Genomic DNA, 18615 nt, shown 5'->3' with positions numbered 1-18615 from the left:
AAATACTAATGGTATAGCATTCATCCATGTATCTTCCTTTGGAAAACAATGCATTGCGATGCTACAGGTCCTCATTTCTTTTTACAGCATCATTTGAAAGGCAGCTCTTTCTTTTCAGACAGAGGCTACATATTCACCTTGATTTTCACACCTTTAGCACATCCTGTATAAGCGTAAGTCTTTTAGTTAATAAGGTGTGCAGCCATTCAATTTCTAGTTACAGTAACTGTCAGATTATTCCCAACCCTTCCTGCAGCTAATACGTAGCATTGGTACCAGTACCTATCCCAGAATTAGCGCTCCCTTGGCTGATACACTTCCAGTTCTTTTGGAAGTCTTCCTCCCTCTGTGGCCCCCAACTAGTTTGCTCATAAGGCAAGGTGTCATTTATCTCACCCTTTCCTTTCCCAAAGTTTTTTTTAAAAAGTGCAAAGAAAGGAGACAGTGCACAGTGTCACACCTTCCAGCCCTTTGGACGTATTTAACGTGGCAAGCCAAGAATTATTCCTAAAACCCAGACGATAAAAGCTTCAATGAAATAAACCAGATTTTGATTACCCTGAAATTAAGGAGCTTCCCACATCTGTTTTAGTAAAAGGCCTCTCTCTCCCACTTCCCACTTTTGCATGTTCATTGTCCAAGTTATCGGCACAGATAACGTTCAACTTACTTTTCCTCCACAATTTCGGTAAGTAGCTCTCCCAGGTACAACAGGTGTCCTCTTCCTGCCACCAACACCAAACCCGTGTACCTACATTACAGATGTGTGATACAATGCCTAGCTTACACCTAGCACTTCATTTCTTTTCCTCCAAAAGAAAGCATTTGCCCTCTTAATTTCTAACTCTACATCTCTAAATTTCTCATCACAGGCTTCAGCAGTTTTCCAGCACTAGTGACAGGAGACTCCACATGACTAACGTTGGACATGCATGAACAGATTGAAATTATTGTCAGCATTGCCAGGATTTCTTGGAACAAGCCTCGATCCCTGTGTTGTGCTGCCCAATTACAGCAACTGAAGGCCTTTGCTCTGAACTTTCTTTCAGTGAAGACACGCACTGCTCTCAACGTGCGTGTCAGCAGACTGTTTTAAATACCCAATTGGTGAAAGTGTCTGGGATTATTTGCTTAAGCACGGTCTGAGGCATAATTTAAGTCCCTGATTCAGCAAAACTCACAAGCACCTGAAACTCCCACTGAAGTCAGTGTAGCTTTAGTGCCTACACCAAAGGATTACACCAAAGACAGCCATGGTGACTAATGCATAACATGAGAGGAAGGGAAGGAGTATTCTGGGCCAATTCAGTCAACCATGACCATTAAATCTCAAAGTGGAAAATAGAAAACATTTCCCGAGATCTCCGAAGTGCTGTACTTTCCCCTCATATCTAAACATTAAAGCACCCAAGAAATCAATTTTAGGATTGAAATGTCAATTGGATTTATTTTTGCTGGTTTAGAAACGTATAAATAACTTCTATTCGTACGTAACATTGCATTCGTTTTCCTAGAACCAGATGCTTCACACCACTTTATTTCTGGGATGGTCCAGACAGAGAAAAACTTATTCAGTAAAACACCTCATCACACATTTAACTATCAAGACCATGCTTAAATCCATTCCTGTTCTGTAAAGTGTTTAACATTTTTTTGTTTGCTTTTTTGTTTAATGAGACTCCAAAGCACTTAATCCTTTCTGAAATGAAGGCCTAGGAGGTTAAATGCGAGAAAGCAGAGAAAGAGGTGGTTGGGCATAACATCAGGCTACGTTATAATTAGCCACTAGACATACTAGTTCTAGCTATAAAAAAGTAATTTGAAGTTATAAGCAAGATATTACATTCATGCCTTAGGGACCTCTTTTATACTTGGAATCACAAATTCAGCATCCAATCTCTGCTCCCCAAGCATTTGATTGTGTTACTGAATATAGCAAAAATATAGCATAGTACAGCTATAAGCTATTATGAATTTGTCAATACTTTCTATTTATGTCATTTCAAATGCCTGACAAACTGGCAGCTTTTAAGAAAAAAACATCAACCAGAAGTTGACCGGAATCTGGTATTTGCCCTTGAAGAAACTACTTAAATTTTCAACTTCTTCCTAAAAAATGCTGCTTTTCACAAGATTTTCGAAGAGAAAATACACAGATATATGCGGACAGATCTTCAGACTCGCACACGGACAACAAAGAAGAGTTACAGCCTCTGCCAGCACTATCTGACGTTCAAGCCCAAAAACCTCAAAAGCACAGGTTTGCTAGTTTTTCTCTAAGCTAACTCTTGTACTTGACAGAAGATATCTCTTGTACTGGCGGACTTAGCCATTACTCAATGAAAACGGGGCTGTAGTGTAATTAAATCACAGCTGTGCGAGTATGCTCTATTACTGTCAGCTACGAGAGTGTGATACTTCACAGTCAAAACCAAACCTGTTACACAGATCAGCAAAAGCAGTAAGAGAGCAGATGGAAAAATTCCCACATCACCCTGTTCATCAGTAACACGCTTCAGCTGAGCCCACACAACAAAGGCTTGCCAACATAAATACATTACACTGCAAAGACAGACGCAACCTATTGATTGATCTTTTTCCACCAGCACAACCTCTGAAAAGATGAAACTGCTCTAGGAGCAGACAGCTTTCACGGCTTGGTTCAGCCGTCCGAGGATGTTGAGCAGCTCCACCACCAAGTCTTGCCATCGGCCTAGACTGCGCCTGCACCCACGCAACCTGGCAACGGAGCTGTCACCGCAGGGGCCCTGCTGGGAAGAAGAGGCCTCACAGACAGTGAAGTTCTGTTGCGGTTCAGTGAAGTAGTTCAGTGAAGTAGTGAAGTTCTGTTGCGGTCCTCATCTCCCAGACATCCAAACACTTGGTCAGATCCAGTAATGAACCACACTGCCCTACTGTGGGAGAGGAGTACTGGCATCTTTTACTAAGGGACAGCTTAGTGACAAAAACATAAAAAAGAAAAAATTGTAGTTAAACCAGACCATGTTTCACCAATCTCTAATTACAGGGCTCTTTCTCCTCCCACCCATTCCCCACTGGGGCACAGTAAAGATTGGCAAGTCATCAGTCGAAGAGAACTGCAGCAACTTTCCCATTCTCAGAAACCGATCGTCAAAGCCGGGCTGATCCTGTGCTCAGGGGAACACTTGAGAAATGTTACCCAGACAGTTTTATATTTTAGTATTTAGATTTTCTTGGATAGTCTAAATGTAGGAGTTGGGCTTGATTCTTGCGGGCCACTTCCATATATTCTCTATGTTCATTAATACTACACCAAATGAGAGGTATCAAACTGCAAGAACACTCCTGTGTTGTGGATATTGCCAAATCTTATTTGCATTTGACAACAAGTTAACATGGATTTCCTTATCGAGGAATTTAGATGTTACATCTAAACAGGTACATATCAGAAGTGCTTTCCAGCATCTTATTGACCAAACCTGTAGCAGGCCTCCAAAAATCAATATGGTAGTGGCGCACACAACTGGGCCAATGATAGTTGGTTAGGAACCTGTCTCTGGTTCACCTGACAGAAATCAGACATCATCTCATTCTTGCTCTCCGTCTCCCAGAGACATTCTCAACTGAAGCACTCCAGCTTCCTATGAGTTATGCCTAGCAGCCTTTGGCAAAAATATGCACTTCAGTATTAAGGAATATGCCTGTGGTACAAGGGTACTGAATGCACAGGCAGGGCGATTACCCCTTTATAAAAAATATTTTTAAACTGAGTTTTAGAACATTTATCTCTTTGCATGTGTTCTTACCCATCCTGAAAAGGCTGATCTTCACATAGCCCAATATTGTTTTATTTTAAAAAGTTATTAAATTTCATCCTTGTAAAAAAAGCTGTAATGCATAACAGATGTCATAAATTACTAAATGCAATGTATTTCAGTGATATGTAGGACAATATAGTTACTTGTAAACTATAAACTTAGAAGTTGGAGAGAAGCATAGAGCAAACCTTTGATAATGGAGAAAAAACACAGCAAATTTTCCTGATCTGCATGTATTCAAAAGACACATTGAGATTGCCTAGCAAAGAAAGTAGGGAAAACTTATTTAAACTGTAAACTTTTAAGAGCTAGCATTCTTCAGCTTATTGAGAGTTCAGCCAGCTGAAATAAGAAATTTGACCTAGGTCGTGTCCCTTGTTATGGAAAACAAAGTCAATGACCACTTTAAAGACATTCAGCTGCTGACTCATCTTCTCTCCCAAGCCTCCACAGATATACCATGAGAAAATACTGCAGTAACTAACCACAGAAGATTCTGGGGCTAGCAGCTGTTTCCAAACCAGACACTACTCTGCAATTATAGATCTGAAAATTTATAGGTTTGATTGAAAAGTGACCAAGTCTCCCATGCATTACAGTGCTGCTAAACAGCATCATCTTTGATCTAGTTAGAGCCTTATCTATACCAGCGGGATAAACACTTTTGAGAAAAAGATAACACAGCCCTTAAACCTCTGTATTTTCCAAGTATGAAAATGAACAAGTTCAGTTTTTCAGATATATTCCTTCTCCAGAGAAGATATTTTCTTTCACTATTTAACAGTAGGGGGCATATTCAGTGTATGCCAACAAAGTTTAATGAAATCAATGAAGCAGCACTGATTTGCAGTAATTGAGAGTCCAACCATGTGTTCTAATGCCAAAGAATTTGGATCTTTTAAAGACTTATATTGCCTTCCTTTCTAGAAAGTGTGTGTGTGTGGCAGGATGGAAGCTGGGGGGGATCAAAGTCCATTTGTTTTGTGGAATGGGGTTCCATCTAAGACAGCAGGGATAGAAAACACCTGCACAGATATTTTAAAATCCTGACATTTTTCTTTCTGCCTTTGTAATACAGTATTTTTTTTTGTTCTGTGCTTGCCAAATTTCCACTCTTTACTCTCCTGCACAGGCTGTTCCCACCACTCTGAAAATAAAATGTAGCTACTGTTTGGGCACATCTGGATTGGTTTTGATCTAAGTAACTACTAGATGCAAACATCAGAAGGCTTTGGGTTCTGCATGCCACGTAAACAGGACCATAATATAGGGACTTAGGTTGGTTGCAGAGAACAGCTAAGTACTATTCATTTGAATGTGCTAAGAGGGATTTTTTACAAGCTAGTTATAACTATGTATAGTTGAAATCTGGGGCTAACGTTACTGTGTTTAAATTGTCTTTAATCCACTGAGTAGGAACAACAGAGAAGTTAAGGAATGATTTTGCCACTTCTATTTTGAGAAAAATAATACAGCTGGCAGGAAAGAGAACAGTAGAAGGAACAGATAAATAGTAATTTCTGACATCTACTAACATTATATTCAGTGTAACTGCCATGATTTGATAGGCATGCATGAAATGCTCATTATGTTACATTTTGAATAGCTTTTGCATATTGCAGATTGGATACAGTGAATTCATTTTTGTTTTGTTCCTTGTATCAGGCTGATTCTGACCAAATTGCTCTTCAACTGCTCAGTGGATCAGCTAAGTCTCTCACCCACCGAAATCAGTCTGCAGGAGACTTCTCTAGGAGAAGGATTTAGATGTTCCAGCTGTTGATTGTATTTGGAGGCATGTGTAATCATCCATCAGAACTTATCTGCAAGTACACTAAAACTAGTGAGCATTTACATTCAGAATGGGCTTAACATCACATACCTCACAAGAACAGGAGCTGTCAGTTTGGCAAATGAGGAAACTGAGGCTCAGAAAGATGAGACCTCAGGATTTCAAGAGCAGCTGCTAACTTCAAGGACCTCAACAAGTTTGTCTCCTAGAAAGTAAGAGGAATTTGGATAACACTGTGAAAAAGACTGCCTTGCATCTGTACCATTTCCCAAGACAGCCCACAAATATCAGTATACTACATAGATTATGTTGAAAATAGACACTACCACTGTTTATTAATGGCAACCTGTAACTCCTGTTGTGGTTTTTGTTTGTTTGTTTTCTTTTAAATCAGTACTCAGTGTGATATATATTCTCCAAGCACACCCATCAGGTGCCTTTCAGGTAATTCATGAATACAGACGTCTTGTTTTGGATTTCAAACGTGTTTTGACATGAGAACAACTATGCAGCTCAGGCCAACCAGAACAGTTGTTGTTCTGTAGACACAGGCAAACACAAGCTCAAGAGACTACTTAAGAGATTGAGGGCTGCATTTTCAGTCTTAGACATTCAAGTTTCCCTTAGGTCCTTTCATAGAGCTGGACTCTGATAATATATCACAAATAAGTTGGGTAAGATCCATGTCCCACATCCAGGTCTTCCAGCTCCTTTTCTCTTTCCCACTCTTTCCTCACCTTTAATGTCTGGGTCCTCACCTTCAACCATCACCATTCTCAGCCCTTATTTTTCTATATACAGGTATTTTGAGTACACCAGCTGATTAATAATTAAATCATTCAAATGAACAATAACACTGGTTTTGGTCAAGCCAAGCTTCAGATCTGCTGTAGGATTTACCATTAACTATTTACCACAGTGCAGGAAAAGAGCACTTGACAATGACTTGAGAAGTATACTTACTGCAGATTCATGGTAAGAATCTAAAGAAGATGGGTGCATTGGTATGTCCTACAATACCCAGGATACCCTACAAACCAGGGACATCACTATTTATTGTGCAAATATATGAGCCTATGCTGTTGGAGTTTTATTAATGCCAGACAAATAGCTTTTTAAATAGACAAATGGATTCTTGTGCTTCATTAAAGTCAATACGCACCTTTAAACATATTTGCTTAAAGCTACTGGAAAAGAGCAATCCAGCTGAAACATTTTGCCAGCCCTATGAAAAAGAAACAGAATGCTCAGAACCCATGTTTTTAAGCCTATGCAAAACTGTCATAATTGGCACCACTGCTGTAAGGCAGAGGTAATGAAGTGAGGGTGAACAGGATTTCAGGCACCTTTGGCAATCCAAACGCTAAACATGTATTAGAATTATTCAATAATTACAATACAGGAAAATACACACACACACACACACAAACCCCTCCAATCCAAAGAAATAGTTTTATTTCTTACCACGACATTTGTGTGTACTTTTCTCCTACGGATACACTGATGTCTGATCACAATTCTGAAAAGAAAAATAAAGCTCTTTTTCAATAATTTCCACTCTGCATTTCTACCACTCATGTTGCTTTTTTATTGTTAAACGTATTTTTTAAATTAAGGAAACTTAGACTAAATATCCCTTCTTTACAGAGAGGGCTTGAAGCTGCATCATCCACTGCTAGCAGGATGTAGGACCAAGTCAGTCTTAACTAACAAGAAACCTACCATAGTAGCTGCAACATTTAGAACATCTAAACATTTTTGCAAATACTATCAGGAATAACTTTCTACGATTTTTCCATCAGCCACACGTATATAGTAGATGAGTGAACACATCCAAATCGAGGTCTCCTACTTAGGCATTACTGTCTGTCTGGTGCACACAGCAAACTTCTTCAAGGCAAAGGAGTCTCTCGCCACCCAACACCTCTACCTCGGTAGATGCTCAAACCTCAGGGCTGGGAACTCTCTCAGTACACACACAGCAGATCTATTACACAAGATACTTCCTCTAGGGAAAGCACTTTTTAACTCCTGTGTGCCTGATATAAGAAGACCTAGAGCAAACTAGTCAGTCATGATCAGATTGAGATGGAAGTTACCTACGTGTTCTGAAGTTGCTTGCAGAAATAAGCAAAGGGAAAAGATCAGCCAGATCCATCAGTTCTTTCTACAGTTTTTGCATAATATTCACCATTCCAAACTTCCAACATTATAGAATCTGAAGACTTTCTCCATCAGCAGAAATATCCTCCTATAAATTCTGAAATTAATTTCTGTTTTTTGTTTTTTTGTTTGTTTGTTTTACAAGTACTTTAATGTTTGCATACACATTTTGATTTAGCTGTTTGCTAAGAAAATATTTATTAGGATTGGAAGTTTAACATAGTAAATCAAACACTTAACATTCACTGGACTTCAAACATAGATATAAAATATCTTACAAAATTTTTATGGAATTACACAAAGCAAATGCACAGGGTTTGTCTGTTTCTACACTGAATTAATCCCAAGCCAAAACCAAAAAATAACCCCTAAAAGATCACCAAAAAAGGAATGATAAACTGCATTTTTGTCATTGTTGCACTGCTATGTAATAAGCCCTTTTTACAAACATTTAATATGAAAAAAATTTAAAATGTATTCCGTCTAACAGAACCACTGGATTTAACAGCTGATTTTTAACTGACTTTACACTGTGAAATTCTATTAATAGAGGTACCCTAGTCACTTTGTTTAAAATATGGAGAGTAGAGATAGAAAAAATTAACCTTTAGTAGTCTTTAATATAAAATGCAATAAATTTTCCAAAATAAGAATATTATGACACACTAGTGCCAATTTATGCTGACAAAAGCTGATATCAGCTTCTTTCTAACTAAAAATTCATTTCACAAAACCTTTATATATTACATGAATATTCAAGTAAACTATTTAAAATATTTAAAAACACAAAAACTGAATTATACAGTGTTTCAGAGAGAAGGTTAATTTGGGAATGATGTCGTGTCCAACTACATATACTTATAGATATACTTTTTCTTATTTTTAAGACCATCATGATAACTACCTGATATGGCAAGGAATCCTTGTCGCTAATATGATATTTTTCAATGTGTAACTTCAAAAAATAAAATGATAAGGATTTAACACATCACTATTCTGTATACTGTGTGACACTGAATCACACTACTGGCTTCCCTTTGTAAAGTGCTGAGTAACAGCCAAATTACATCAGATTTAACTGGAGACGATGGTGCTCAGTGTCTTGCAAAAAGTCACAACTGAACTTGTGACTCACAATCAAACAATAAAATAAAAAAAGCAAGTTCAGCTGAGTAGCGTGTGTGTTCACCAGTGTCAAATCTTTAACAAAACCCTGAAAGACTAACAACGCTTTTCTTGCAGGCTGCGTTCTTTATATCCATCAGCTGCAAGGACATTAAAATATTTTATTAATGATTCAAACACTGGACACCTCCTCTAGTTGAAGGTGAGTTGCTCACTAGTTTTGGTCAAGTGGCTTTTGGGAAACTTTCAGAGCAAAATAACCCAGCAACAGGTAATTGGGATGGAAAATGCAAATCATGCACAGCTATATTACTGCAAGAATTGAGTAACATGCAAGACAAAGAAAAGGTCAGAACATACCGAAGTAGCAATGGTTAAGAAGTTAGTAAAGTTTTCACAGTGTTTCATACAGCCTTTTACTTTAACACAAGTGCATCACTTACCACCACTATTGCTCAGACATGTTTAAACATCTCTTGGCCATGCAGATCAGTTTGAGAAGAAAACAGCAAATTACACTTCTTAGGCATTTTTAGACATTAAGTACAACTTATAAATTTATTTTTGTATTCAGTCTTTTCAAACAGGTGTTTTCAAGTTATCATTGTTCTAAGTGTTGGGCTTTAACATTCCTTCCAATTTTGCTGGATCCTGAGCGCTAAATGCTCAAAGGACTGGCCAAATTATACAAAGCTAAGCTTTGTTCAAATAGCCCAGTTATTACATAAACAGAAGGTATAGGGAATTTCTTACTGACACTTCTAAATTTCTTCCTTCCTAACCTTGAGATGATTCTAACCTTGAGATTGTTGAATTTTAATCAGTTGTTCGCATACATCTTTGCCTCCTGGAAACATTGCTTGGGTGATTTATGAAGGAGTAGAACTAGACTCAGGAACACCACTGACTTTTTTTTCCTCCATCCAAAGAACTAAATACACATTTTTTCCCCACCTGGCAAATTCTATTTGACGCCACATCACCACCACTCAACATTAACTCGTAAAACAGAGACTTACTCCACCGTCAGACACAGCAGGGGAAAAATGTCCAGAGGATAAATGGGAGGCTCTTTATCAGATATAATTGCTTGTTCATAAGGAGAGAATCCAGCTTCCCCTTAGTTATTCTTTCATAAATTAATAATTTGTTAAAATCATAGTCACAAGAATTTCAGCTATTACACAAAATTCAAGTTTAAAAAAAAACAAGAATAAATTAGTTACAGCCTTGTAAACAAATGTTCATTTATGTAACATACTTGGGGGAAAAAAGTTCCTCTATATAATAAATCAGACAGTACAAGGCACACATCACACTTAAGAATCCGAAGTGATAAAACCAGCAGATGCCTTCATCTTCTTTGTTCGCTGGTGTAATTGTGCTATAGACACTGTAAAAATATGTAATATTTTTGTTTACATTACAGTCATTTGAAAATATTTCATGACTGTGCTTTTCCTGTTAAAATACTTGTGCTACTTTGCAGTATGGTATGATCTTGGAATGAATCTTCTCAAATGTTCTCTACAAAGCTGCCAGGGAAAAGGCCAGTTTTTCCATTTCGTTGCAGAGTGCCTTTGAACCAGCCATCCTCACGTTTTTTGTGTACAAAAACAATGTCACCTTCCTTAAGTTCAAGTTCTGCTTCACTCTGAGGAGGATATGACACCACAACTCTATACCTGTATAATTAGAGAAAAAAAAATCCCACTTTAGTTCAGGTTCTTTTTAAAACCTAATGCTTTTAAAAATATTCTTGTGCATGTTAAAACTTATCAAAACAGGAAACTGCCTAGAACCGTTTGTTGAGTAGAACACAGCAACTTAAAAGTTAAGTATATCTTGAACAGAAAATAATAATAGCAACATAATGAATTTAAGTCAAACGTAAGCATCTCTTACCACAATTTTTTAACCAAGATCCCTGTAAAAATGCACTAAAAGGTCAAATAACAGGAGAAAACCCATAAACACATTTTTGGACATAAATTTGCAGGCTCTTCCAGCTAGCATGACTCAACAATATCAAAGCATTCACAGCAGTAATTGGGCATAATCTTATGACTATATGTTTAATATGATGTTATCCCAGGGAATGTTCTAAGGAAAGGCATAGTATAAAAAGATGCAACTAACAAAACACATTAATTTGCATTTGTTTTTAATTATTTGTGTTTATCTTAGAAGCTTTTCAGGAAAAGAACGCATGCCATCTTAATTAGACACAGTTACACAATTCGTGTACTACTATATTAAAACAACATTTTAAAAAGTGTTCAGCCCAACAATTTTCTTTAGCATCTGACCAATAAGAAAAAAGTATGTTTTTCCAATTTTTCACAGTAAAATCATTTTTCGAATATGACTTCCACTACACATTAAATACAGGCTACAAACACTCTTCTATACCTATTTTCAAACATGTATAACACCACTCAATCTAATATCACAGCTTGAGTTCACATCAACCTAAAATTTAAATGTTATAGCTCTGCAGACAATTGTGTCAACTTCTCGAAAGTTTTCTGATAATTATTATAATTGAGTTTCTAGCTACACAGCCAGTAATGTCAGCATGTTGAAATCAAATAGAATCCATGGCTCACTGTAGAATTCAAAAACTTTTAAGGTTAAGAGCCTTCAGTGCAGTGCTAGATGTGTTGGATAAAATCTGATTTCACTCATGAAGAATATAACAGGATACTTTTAGTAAAGGATGAAATACCAACTATAGCTCAATGTACCCATAACAATATAAGTTAATTCTGTAATGCTGATACAGAAAAAGATGTGTTATAGTAGTGCATTCTGCCTAAGAACAAATAAAACAAAAATAAAGTCTGTCCACGCTGTTAGAAATATTCAGAAAAAGAGTAGCAGCGTGGTGTAAAGAGTTAAAGTCTTTTGGGAAATGTACGTATAGCAAATTATATTAGGACTTAATCAGTCATCACATTTTGTGACTTATAAACTATGACTTTATTTTAATTATCAAAATCCCCAGATTTTAGAGCACTGAAATTATTAGATTCATGCTTCATAGAAGCTACCAAGCCAAATTATGAGATTATCAAATGTACAGCTTCAGAACGTTACTTGTCCAGCCTAGATAGCCTGGCAAACCCCTGCACTAACTTCTGCCATGGGCAGCTTGGGTTTCAATGCTGCCTTAAGACATAAGAAGCAAACATTTTTAATAGACCATAAGTTCTCTTAAGAATGTATACTACTTGACATAAACAACAGCCTCTACTCAGACAGGACAAGATAGTAAAAGATAAAGGACTGCAATAAAGCTATGATGAACTTCTACTATTGCAATAAATGGTTGCTTTGGGGGCTCAAAATTAACCATCACACTACAGAACACACACTATATTTATCTAAAAGAAAGCCCATTAAAAATGAGTGTTAAGAAAGAATACCTGTATTACTTACCTTCCATTCTTTCAAATTGTGCGCTGTAAATATTTGTTCCACTTGAAATACCCTCGTTTCAGTTTCTAATGCTGTCCATAAGTTACCTCTGCATTCTCCTGAATTAATAGACTAGTCTATTCCTTTCCTAGCTTCTGCTGCTGGTTCCTTCCTAAGTGTTAAAACCAACAACTTAGCAAATACCCATCTTCTCTTTGCCCTCCCTAGCCCATCACCAACTTGCACAGAAATCCAAAGCTTTCCATACAGATTTGAACACTCACACCCCTGCAGTAACTTAGTACCTCTCATTAGCTTTCCAAATATTTTGATATTCATCTTTTAATGTTATGTCTAATACAAAGCACAACACTCCTGGCATTTAAGTGCTGTTTTACTATCTTCTGCAATGCTTAATCAGCAAGAAACCTACAAGAGTTTGTGCCTTTAAAATCACACCATCTCTTCTTATTATGGCAAACCAGCAAATTTCATGTCATATTTTACAAATTCTGTTTGCCCAAACAGAGGTGATCCCATCCAGACTCATCATAAATTCATACAGCTGTCCATTCAGATCACCTTCTATCAACTATGGAACAAAAATTATTCTTCTATTACCTATTTCATCATTTACAACAGACTGTCAAAATTACCAATGTTATGCAGAATAAAGAGCTTATGCTTCAGCTCAAAAATTCATTGCCATGTTCCTGGAAAAAAACAACCACATTTACTAAGTGTGGGTTATGTTTTGGAAAAACTTTTTCATTCCCACGTCTGAATCTCCAAAACACTTCCTTGTTTATCTCCCTATTCAGTATTTGCAAACATTTTCAGTGTCTGAAGGTCAAATTTGCAGATCCTTTTGGTCACGTAATCTATGAATACTTTTAATGTGCACAGTATATTCATTAGTGACTTATAAACTACAACTTTATTTCAGTTACAACAATCCCCCATCTGCCCAGTATATTTAGATGCACAGTATGTGTTTTCTTTCTATTTGCTTTGACTGTTTTACAGTATTTTTTAAATTATGTTTCAAAATATTATTCTTTCTAATAAGTTAGTGATCAAATATTATAAAAATGAACTTGCAACAGCTTCCCAGAAGCAACCACTATGTTTGCCATGAGTTCTTTCCTGATATTCCTAATGTGTCTGGCTGTATCCCACAGTGCTCTTGCACTTCGTATTTGTGATTTTTTTTTTTTAGGGGGGTGAAGGTGACCTATCTTCACATTTCTCCATTCTACTTTTCATTGGTAATATTGGCATTTCTGACACACTTCAATAACATGAAAAGGATTACATCTTTCACGTGTCTCTCTTCCTTCATCGCTTCAATTTCACTAAATACTGATCTTCTTCCAAGCTATTTGCAGTTATTTTTAGGCTGTTTTACTTGTGTTTTTCCTATTTTGTTCAATGAATCATTGGTCCAGTCACCTAGAGGATACTTTCACATATGCAAAAAAAAATTTAGCTGAGGAAAGCAGACAACAGGAAGTTGGAATTACTGTTATTACACTAAAGTTTATATTAAACTTTTCAGGTTTTTTTTTTGTTTGTTTTTTGAATTTTTACTTTTCACCTCACCTATATACTGCTGTTGTGCAGCTTTTGCATCTACTGAGCAGGTGCCTTGATGCACTGATCAACTCCCTTCTAGGGGGGAATGGTTCTGAACAGAGTCACATGCTGCCAGACCTGATAAAACCTGTTGCCCTCTAAAGCCACGAGCCTGCTCACTGGAAGCAGATATTACACCAATCATTCTGGGTGGAATTAAATGGCTTGGAGCCACTTTACTGGCAGAACAAAATTTCTGCTATCTTTCACTATAACTGGATGAAGGACTTGTTTTATAGTTTAGGTTACACAGTGATGTGCGTTTAGGTTCGACTTCAGGTCTTTAACCCCCTTGTGGAGTGCTGAAAAGTTTATTATTACAGTGCTATATATTTACTGTAAAACCTAAGGCTATTTAATCAATGCTTCCTTCTAAAAGAGAAAAGTCTTGAAAAAGATTTGGTACCACTGTAAGACAACTTGCAGCTTGGCTGGGGGACCAGAAGAATGACTGAACACCATTGCAAAGTCGCAGGTGATCTAACACCCTTTGTGAGGAGAAAACAATTCTCCAAACTGCTCTAAACTGGAAGCGAGGCTTGGCTGAAATTTGTTTAACGTTTCTCCTTATCCTATACAATGAACATATGAAAGAGCATGGACACCATTGGGCAGTCAACCTAGCTCAAAGGAGAAGAGTACAGTAGTGGCAAGTAAACTACTGGTTTGCTACAGAGGAGACCTGCAATATTAAGATGGAAGGGAATGCCATCATCTTCTCTTCCTTCAGAGAAATGGCTACAGGTATCACGGTATTTATGTGCAAATCCATACCACAAAGAACCTGTGCGCTATCAAATATGCTAATCCATTTATTCTGTATAACTGGAAACAAATCTCTTTAATGGTTCACTTTTTTTACTTCCTCTCTTCTGTAGAACATACATTAAAGATACTCTAAGAGAACCTGCAATTCTAGTGAATGGAGAAACAGTGGGATTACAATGAGAATGTACTCCTGTGTCTTTAAAGGAAGCCAGGACTCCAGAGAAAACTCAGTGTTAAACAGGAATATTTTCAAGTGCTTTTCAGAGTTGATTCAGACACTTTTTCTGCCAATTCACCCAGAATATCAGCAGAACCTGACTCCTAAATCCTCTAGTCAGATTTGAAAATAAATCTTAAACACTAATAATTATAGTCCAAAGCTAGAGTCAGAATAGAAAGAGTACCATTGCTTTTTTCCAAGCAGACTGTAGCCTGTGATGGCAATATTGATACGTAAGAGCAGAACAATTTTAGCAGGAGATTTCTCTGTTCTTTTGCTTTTTGCTAAACTTATTTTCCTCCTCAACTCCAAATTTTCACTGAAGATACTATTGTGCTATCAGTCGGTTCCCCACACACCCCTTCTGAGAACTAGTAGGATTGACTGATGCTTCTAAGTTACTCTGAAGACCTTGAGTACAAGGTGAGTTGTACATATTATTAAGCAACAGATTTGAAGCAATTCAGCCTAAAGAAACAAACTTAACAAGAGCATATCAGCAAGAAAAGTATTAATACTGCCCTGAAAAGGACAAAGAGAACCCAGATGAAATTCTATTTAAATGTGCTGACAAAAGTATAATGACTCTACATGACTATCAGGGAGAATTATTTTGTGGTAGCAATTATCACTTAAATAAACATTAAGGACACAGATTTATACTAAAAGGAATGTTTGAGTGTATATTATTATTATATCAATAAAAGTATACAGCATCATTTGAAATAAGTAGTAACAAGAAAACTCCATCATGGAAGTGAAAAATCCACATTTTGTGAGGATGCAAATAGCTTTATGTTAATATCCACTGGTCATACCAGGATGAATTTGATATTGTTGTCACATTCAAAGCATTAAAATATACTATTGTGCCAAATAGATTCGTGATAATGTGAAAATAAATTGTTAGTTTTAAAGCAAAGCCCTTCAGTTTTTACGTTCTATCTATGAATGTAATCTACTTCAGAAACTTAATATGAAATAAAATATTTCCTGCAAGAAAATTGCATAGAAACAGTAATAACCTTTAAAAAAAACGCTAAAGGTATGACAGAAGTCAAATAAAAGACGAAGTAGAAACTTACATACTGTCTGGCTCTTAAGACACAAATGTAGCTTAAGATCAATGGGACTCTGAAAGTACAATGGTATGCCCACACACCATGAGTTAATAGTATCAGAACAAAGTCTACAGTAGTCAGCATGAATCAATTTAGTCTTAGAACTGTTATACTGCAACCCTATTTTTTTCTGTACGCCACACAATCCTGTAGCTACTGCAAAAGAAATCCTATGACATTCTTCATATTGCTTGTCTACTACCAAGGGTAATAAAAAGAGACAGAAGTTAGAAAACTGCCACTTCCTTCACAGCCTGTGCAGCCTACTGAGGAACTCTAAATTTGAAAATAATAGGTGGACACAAAATAAAAGGGACAGAACTTTAAAGCAACTGCCTGTCAGCTTCAGAGACCCAACAACTGTGCGCTTTTTAGGCTTACTTGCCAGGATTCAGAGGTTGCCCTACAGATTCCTGTGTGGAATGCACAGTAACAGGGCCTTCATACAGTAAAGCCATCTCTGCAACAGTTTAAGAAATTACATAGTAAGCCTAAGCATAGATAAGTGCCTTATTCAACATACATTTGGGTTGGCAATTATGTACTGCTAATAATCCTGAAGACTAACCTGATATTCACATATGCAAGATTATAAAGTGTTCTGTTTTATCTACCTCAGTTCTCATACCAGGTCTAGATCACTGTGTTTGAGTGTCTTTTTATGCCAAAACTTTAAAGTAACACAGAAAGAAAACAAACAAACATTAGAGTTGGCTGGTAAGTATATAAAGCAATGTTAAAAGAGCAAATTTTATTTTTTCTACAAAACCTCAGCATTTTGAAGAACTACTAGCAGTTCTAATACACAGCAAATATCCATGTGCAGTTTTTTCCTTGCTTTGCCTAAGTTTCACGACAGGGATAATTTACCTTTCACAGACAAGAGGCCTGGACTCATTCAGGACCGGACCCAGGGACGAGCACGGCTGCCGAGGCGGTGGCGCTATCGGAATAGCGGAATCCAGGGAACTTGTCTTCCGATGCTGCGTCTCCTGCGCCAGCCCAGAGACCTCGCAGTCGGTGGGACAGGATCCAGCTTTGCCGTGACAACCTGCTGCCGGAAGCTCTGGCCCAACTGCACCTTGCAGGGCTAACTCTGCAGCTGCTTGCTCAACCTCCAGAGTTGGTGATGCTGGAGGTGACAAGCGGGGCTTGCGTTTGGTGGATGCTCCAGAAAGCAGCTTCAGCAACCCCTTTTTTTCTTTCTGTGAACCAAAAGCAGTGCTTCATTTTAGAATGAAGGCATTCCACAAAGAGTTGAACACTTCCTTCTTACAGATGTCACCTTGATCAGAGACGACTCAAGTAAATTATGAGGAAATGCTTGATATTGTACAAATTATTACAAGAGTTAATTATGAAAATTATAAAAGAGAAAGACAATTATTAAAATTCTAAAGAGAAAAACAGTAACTCGTTTAGACCATAAATATGCTAAGCCCTTTTGCTTAGTTAAGGTAAGTTAAGGCCTACTTTAAAAAGCCAATGGCACTGGCCCAAAAGGTTGTCTAGAAAAAGGAGTGAGGAGTTAGATTCCCACAAAGGGATTCTAAGAAGTAAACATTTAGTTAACAAGGAAGTTTCTAGGAAGGAATAAAGAATCATTTCAAACCAACCAGGGAGAAAAGTCTGCCCTGGAGGCCGCTGTTTAGATAAGTGTCTTTTATTTACCCTCAGTAAGGGAAGACCTTCATGATTTAGCAGAAATTTGCCACAAGGGGAATGTATTGTGTTTTGCTGTTCTGCTAGAGGGGGGAATTGTAAACATTCTTTTTGCTTGTCCAGACAGGAATCCCTGAAGACTAAGACTTACCCTAAAGAGAATTATTTAAGTAGCTTTTGTGTTTGTCTTTTAAGGGGTGTGGCAGTGATCTTCTTACCAACCCTTTGACTAAGTGAATTTAGTGCTTATGAGAGGTGCCAGACTGTAAGCCCTGAAGACAAAAATAAGCTATTTAACCACAGAAAGAGAAAAGCTAAGCAATATGAGATTTTTATTATAGCTTGGGATGCAGTGGAATTGGTGAACTGTGAATGAAAAATCCTCTGTCTTTCTTCCAAGTCTCCAAGAAATTAAAGCTATTTCAGGAAAGAACTGCTGTCTACAAAATAGGAAAGAAATACAGAAACTCAAAGAAATTAACACGATCCAAATATGTTAGCATCTTCAACCTTAAACTCTAAATCTATTTTCTAAAAGTCCTGCCTAAAGGCACCTTGGTCTGGATTCAGTGGTTACAGCTAAATCCATTTAAAAAAAACAAAAAAAAAACTTCTAGGTTCCTCCATTCAACAATAATCAGCAAAAACAATTAAAAAGTGGGTGAGATTACTGTTACAAACCTATGATTAAAACCTTCAAAAACTTCATTAAGGATTGCATGTAGGTGAAAAGTAGCAAGGTAATGTTTAAAACATTTGAGATCTAAAGGAAATTGTCAAAAACAGAAAAAAAAAAGATTCCAAATAGACCACAACTGTAAAAGAAAACCACTCAGAAATTTGGAGGAATGTTTCTGCCAACAATGTAACATAATGACATGGTTTGTTGGACACTGAAAATGAGTTCAT

General features: G+C 37.1%; 1 protein-coding gene across 8 annotated transcripts in view; it reads right to left on the bottom strand.

Annotated features, from left to right (window-relative positions):
- Positions 1-1421: 1421 nt before the first annotated feature.
- The window catches only part of SH3RF1 (SH3 domain containing ring finger 1), a 90525-nt gene continuing 73331 nt past the window's right edge, over positions 1422-18615 (bottom strand). For 2 of the 8 annotated variants that reach the window (XM_083833576.1, XM_083833583.1), the window contains 3 exons: positions 16915-17249; positions 5683-10565; positions 1422-2955 (listed from right to left, as the gene is read on the bottom strand). In XM_083833576.1, coding sequence (XP_083689702.1) covers positions 10397-10565; positions 16915-17249 — 504 coding nt within the window. In that variant the 3' untranslated portion in view covers positions 1422-2955; positions 5683-10396. The remainder of the gene's footprint in view (positions 2956-5682; positions 10566-16914; positions 17250-18615) is intronic. The other 6 variants (XM_083833580.1, XM_083833579.1, XM_083833577.1 and 3 more) reach the window with 6 other exon arrangements.

This window comes from Anser anser (genome assembly GCF_964211835.1).
Source record: "Anser anser genome assembly, chromosome: 4".
NCBI lineage: Eukaryota > Metazoa > Chordata > Aves > Anseriformes > Anatidae > Anser > Anser anser.
Note: the sequence above shows the minus strand (reverse complement) of the source record. Positions and strands in the feature narration are given on the sequence as shown.